This window comes from Kryptolebias marmoratus, linkage group LG18 (assembly GCF_001649575.2).
Source record: "Kryptolebias marmoratus isolate JLee-2015 linkage group LG18, ASM164957v2, whole genome shotgun sequence".
Classification (NCBI taxonomy): Eukaryota; Metazoa; Chordata; class Actinopteri; order Cyprinodontiformes; family Rivulidae; genus Kryptolebias; species Kryptolebias marmoratus.
In genome coordinates this window covers 3,675,587-3,681,567 of record NC_051447.1, presented here as the reverse complement: position 1 = coordinate 3,681,567, position 5,981 = coordinate 3,675,587, and the positions used below count along the sequence as shown (strand labels likewise).

At 40.3% G+C, this 5,981-nt stretch overlaps 1 protein-coding gene across 1 annotated transcript; it reads right to left on the bottom strand.

Annotated features, from left to right (window-relative positions):
* Positions 1-174: 174 nt before the first annotated feature.
* On the bottom strand, positions 175-5,329 carry atpaf1 (ATP synthase mitochondrial F1 complex assembly factor 1). The gene is made up of 9 exons (XM_017434289.3): positions 5,097-5,329; positions 4,360-4,468; positions 4,075-4,140; positions 3,755-3,817; positions 2,795-2,845; positions 2,508-2,555; positions 2,329-2,424; positions 1,434-1,541; positions 175-1,351 (listed from the first exon to the last, which is right to left on the bottom strand). The coding sequence occupies exons 1-9, from the start codon at positions 5,309-5,311 to the stop codon at positions 1,148-1,150; spliced, it is 960 nt and encodes a 319-aa protein (XP_017289778.1). The 5' UTR covers positions 5,312-5,329; the 3' UTR covers positions 175-1,147.
* Between the last annotated feature and the right edge of the window lie 652 nt (positions 5,330-5,981).

Below are 5,981 nucleotides of genomic sequence, written 5' to 3'. Positions count from 1 at the left end.
TTTGCTAGCAATCCAGCTTACATCACATCTCAGCTTTAAAAGCTCAACTCCACACTCTCTATTTCTGAATTGAGAAAGCTCCTCGGATGAGAAGCGAAACGTCTTCAGCTACAGAATAGAAGTCCAGTTGTTTTTGTTTTTTAACTTTTTTTGTATTTTTTAAAGTGTTTTATAAAAACTGTCAGCATTAATTTCCACAATGTGTTTTGTTGCTCTGTCGGTACAAAAAGTCAGTTTACTTTATAAAGAAAAACAGGAACTGCAGAAACAATGTCTAATTAGCAACAAAACTTATTTTTGCTCCATAATAATGTTTGATTTCTGCGAGACAAAAAGGTTGGTTTTCTGTACAGGTGTTGGGATAAAAAAACACTAAATTGTTTGTATATTTGACCATCCCTGACAGTTTTCTTTGGGGATTTGCACTGCGTTTATAATGTACAATAAAACAGAATAAAATATCTTCTCTGTTCTTCATGACACAAATTTATTTACTTCTTGGAAAACGATTATTATTACACAACACTCGTGGTTCCTGCAAGCTCTTAAATGTAATTTAATAATCTGATTTAGGCCTTAAAGTCCAGATTTTCTATTTTAGGATCTAAAATACACAAGTTTTAACGCCGTAAAAAAAAAACTACAATTCCCATCATGCAGCATTCCTGTCTGAAGGAATTTATTTACAGATTTTTTTTTTTGTTCCTCAAACTGTTTTTTTTTGTAACTCTTGCAGGTTTTAAAATGGAACCATAAAAGGTTTAAATTTAACTGAGCAGATCCTGTTAAAGTTTTTAATTACTGCCTGAAACTGAACCCTCCTCCAGATGTTTTTCTGTTACTAAACTCATCATGTTTATAGGAAACCTTTAGAAACGACACAGAAGAACGAATCAGTGGTTGGATGGTTTCTGGTTCTGCTGCAGCTCAGCTTCAAACTGAATGTAATTTAGTCAGTGTTATAAATGTGGCTAAGCTTTCTGGGCTAAGAGTCCCTCTGATCCAGTCTGAAACAAACCAGAAACGTTTTCGTTTTTTCCTCCAGATTATTTCACTCAGAGTTCATGAGAATCCGTCTGTGGTTCCATCAGTTGGTTCTCCCAAACATGGAGGACGTTCCCTCACTGAAAGCAGCTTCTCTTAGCTTTTAAATCAGCTCCTGTCCGTCTCTGGAGCCCGCCGGGGCGCCCGCAGAGCCCAGGCCGCTCTGCTCCAGCTCGGCTATCACCGACATGTGTTTGAAGTCCGCAGGGTGGTGGTTAAACGTCTCCACCAATCGGTACGTCTCCTGCCTCTGCGCGCCGTAGAACAGCTGCACCTGATTGGCCAAACACTGAGCCTGGTGGACAGTCTGAAAACGAGGGACGGACGTTTGTAAAATCTTTTTGTTTTGGGGGGTTCGGGTGGGATGCACTCGTTCGGCTGTGACTTACGATGAACTTGGGGTCCATCTCGGCTGTCAGGAGCACCACGCCCTTCTCCTGCTTCAGCTCTGGGTAGTGGTACAGGATCAGCTGACTCGGAGCGTTCTCTCCCAGCGTCTGAGCGCAAACAGGAGACATTCATGACTGGATCAGATAAAGAGACACCTCTGCAGGCTGAAGAAACGCTCTACGTGGTGCAGATGTACCGATCACTGTGGCTTGGTGTCTCAAAGATTCTAAAGCATGAAAACTGGTCCAAACCCGCCTGTCATCATTTCTAAAGTGAATAAATGTCGGGGCAGCTGCACGGCCAAGAATACAGTCCTGTAAGCTGTGCGTACAAAAACAGGGTGTGATTTACGCCAACAAACACTCAGATTTGAAAAACTGACAGCTGCAGCCAAGAGACACATTTAGCCTGAAATTATTTGCTTCAAATACGTGGTTAGGTAGAATAAAAAGACTTAAGAGCTCGCCTTTGTTATCACTTCCTCAAATGTCCTCAAATCACAGAAAGTCCCAAAATAAAGGAAAAACTTTCCATCTTTTTTACAATCTGATGTTCAAAATACAATTGTTTCTTTGACAGGGAAACATAAAACCTAACAAAACTAAACCTCATTCAGGCTTGGGGGTAAAAAAAAGAAGCCAAAACCAAACTATATATATTAATAAACGAACAGTTTGAAAATGCTAAATAAGTCTAATCATGTTTTCCTGCTCCGTCAAACGATTCATTCATATTAATCACTGTTAGCAATATTAATTTGATTCATTCAAAGCTTCAGAATGTTTCTCATCTTCAAAGTCTGTAAAAAGTCCACCAGTTTGAACATTTTCTCAGGAATCCTCCACAGGCAGAGGGTGGTACAGAGAAGGAGAGGGAAGGAGGTGCGAGGCTCACCTGGACGTTTATCAGGGAGGTGAAGTGCAGCTCGTGTCCGGACCACTGACCCACGAAGAACTCGTAGCCCTCCTTCTGAGGCAGAGCGTACAGAAACTGAGGAGAAAACACACAAAACATTTACCAGGCGGCTCTGAGGCAGCAGAACCTTCCAGACGTCACGGTTTCAGCGATCTCACCATGGGGCAGGACTCGGATCGGCTGAGAATCACCTCGAAGATGTGCGACTGCAAACACGACAAGCAACAGATCAACAAGAAGCTTCGTGTGGGCGAAGCTAGAGGACAAAAATAAATATAAACAAGCCTTTCTTTTCTGCACTCTTTAATAAACTGATGGGTGACAATCATGACGGAACAAAAGAGGGACAGATTTAAGACACTTTCTCACTAAAAGTTTGACAAACACGAACTGGAACAGAGACAATAAATGTCTGTAAATAAAAAGATTCAAGAGATCAACTCACCGGGATGACGGCGCTGATTGTGTCTTTCGATGAGTAATATTTCATCCAAAGCTGGAAATAAGAGTGAAAACACACATTAAAATACACTTTATTTATTCTGCACCAGTTCACAGCTGAATTAGCACCTGAGGCCAGAAAAAAGTGGACAGGTCTTACTGAGATACAAAACAGTCAGGAAGTGAACCTTAAAACACAGATAGAGCTCAACTTTAAAAGTTTAAAAAGAAATTCTGAATGTGTGTTAGTATTTTAGCTGTTTAAAGCAGCTGAAGTGAAACAGAAGCTAAAAGCCGAGTCTTCTGGATTTAATTTGAGGATATTCACATCCAAGAGGACACCTTTTAAAGTTCTTTTAAAAGCTCAGATTAAGGTTTAAATATTTTAAATCAGGAGTCTTTCACTCCCCATTTCCGGTCTGTCATGACAAAGAGTTCATCTTTTAAAACGTTCTTTTATTTAGACCACATAAGTCAAGCTCCGCTCTCCTGCTTGTTTTAGACACATTCTTGTTTTAAAACGCCTGATTAGTGGACGTGCTTCTGGAGAACCTGATGATCTGGTGAGGAGGTGATTAAATTGTTTGAATCAGGGGCGTTGGAGCAGAAAAACCTAAAACTTCCAGGACACTGAAGCATCGAGGTCCAGAGTCTGACTCCCCTGATTTAAAGCATCACTTTAAAACTGGCCAGAGAAGCCGAACGTCACTGTGTCATTAACAGGTGACAGGATTAATGTGCAGCAGAGAAACGCTTTTATCAGAATCAGCTAATCCTACAGATTATTATTTCCTGACAGGACCTCCTAAATCAAGACAACACTCATTACATTACAGTGACTACAATTATGAGCTGCATCTATCTAGCAAAAAAAAAAACCCAGAAGCTTCAGAAGCTCTTGGTTTGAGTTCACACTCAGTAAGTTTACAGCAGCAGCCATTTTGTGTCGAAACTCCAGACTCACCTCTGCGATCTCCTCGCCCGTCTTGTCCTTGATCATCTCCAGGTTGAGGATGGAACCCAGAGTCTGAAAGAAGACAACATGAAGTTAGTTCTTCACACTTCTTAACATTAGAAAAAACACAAAAATAAAACAAATTCACCCTGAGGACGTGTCTGAACACACGAGAGATGAAGGAAGGACAATTATGACCTTGGTGGTAAATTATACACAAAGCAGAGACTCCAAATTAAAGTTTGTTTCTGCTTTTTTTTTTAGCATTAGTGATTATCTCTGCAGAAACAGAGTGATCACCATGTGAATGCCTCCCCCGCTCAGCTAACCTTGTTCTTGGTGAAACCACCAGACTCTCCATCAGCAGCAGCGGCCATCTTGTCTCGTTTCTCAAACTGGAAACAAGAGAAGTCAGGTCCGGCGTCAAACCACTGAGCTAAATACGTAACAAACATGAGCAAAAAAGTGGCACCAAAGCAAAAAATACTCCTTTATTGTTGTTTTTAAACCAGAAAAATTAAATAGTAGCTTCAGGTTCTGTGGTATTTAACAGTTTCCAGAACCACTTTAATGTTTTGTGCTGGGTTCTGCGGCGGACCCGGCTGACACTCCACCTCCTGTTCCACGAGCCGGACGAACTCCTCCTGCTTCGAGGAGCCCAGGACCTCCTTCTTGGCCTCATGCCGCGTCTCCAGTCGCCCCGTGTACTCCTGCGGTTTGGAACTGAAAACAGTGGTGATAAAAATCAGTTCCTGCTAAACATCTTCATGTAGTGAGAACAACATTTAGGACTTTTGTTTTGGTTATTTGTACATATTTAAACCTACATTTCCTACACTGGAAGCTATTATTATTGATTTATCTGTATATTCTTATCATAAACATCATTAGTACAATAGTTGACACGTTTGTATTGAAAAAAAAAAAATACATATCTACGTAAATAATACGTTATCTGATGACCATTATTTTGTGTTGTATAGACTGATTTTTTACTAAAATAATTTAACACAAGACTTAAAGTCTGAAGTCTTAAAATAAATTCGGCATAATATTCAATCTTTAAACTTAAAATTTTGAAACCGCTTGCTTTGAAATTACTACGCGTTTTATATGAGACAAGAGGGGCAATCTTCAGAGAAAAACTGTGTTAAAGTTTAAAATTAACGTAACAATTATTTTTAGAGTAGTTTAATTCAAGCCGAATTTATAACCTAATAGTCACACTTAACATAACATCTTCAGAAGCAGCTCAGATTTAGTTTGTTTTGTAAAAAAAAACGGACTATTTCTAGAATAAGCGAAGCTGTAACGGAGATTCGGACGCTGCTAGCTCAGTTAGCCCGCTGACCTGCGCAGCTTATGGATCTTGTCCTGGTACTTCCTGTAGAACGGGTTCTCCTCCAAATCCGGGTCCTTCCGAACCGAGAAGGCTCGGAACTGCACCGGGACTTGCCCGGGGATCAGCGTCCTGATACCGGTGGTTCTGACCGCGAGCATGCCCCGGTACAAACATGACAACTGTACCAACGCCGCCGACATCTTTCCATCGCTCCCGTCCCACATCTATAGTGTTCCGACCGGGAACGGGCGGTGTACGTTATTCAGTTCCGGGACGAGACAGCGACCAGCGAGTTGTGATTTTATGTTAAAAAACCACAAGAAGTTCTTCCTTAAAAGAGTTTTAAACATTTAGGTTGTTGGTAATAAATGTAATAAAAAATATAATGGATACAATGATAAATTTTGTGAATTTATTCACGATTTTTTTTTTTTTTTTTTAAATTTGTGTCAGTTTGATTACTTTCATTATACAATTGATACATTTTGTATTTATATACAGTTGTACAATTCATTTCCCTCTGTGGTAAATAAAGTATTAATTGGTCCATCCAAGTATTAAAATCAAAAGTAAAAGACTAAGAGGTGATTAAATTGTTTTCTTGTTGATGTGACCCTCTGCGACCTGTAGAGGTCGCTGTAGACCTACTTTGTGTTGTAGCTCCTCCACATGTCTCCATCTTTAACATCTCTGAGGGTTAAAAATACTGGTTTCTGTTGGTCATTTCAGGAGTAATCTGCTGCAGCTCTCAGGAGAAACCTACGGCTCAGATACTCTCGTGTGTGTAAACCCTCACGTGTGTGTGTGTGTGTGTGTCCATGCTGGCTGTAAATTTAATGAGACGTGTGTTTCCCTGATGACAGTCTGAGTGCTTGTATGTTTACTCTCCACGAT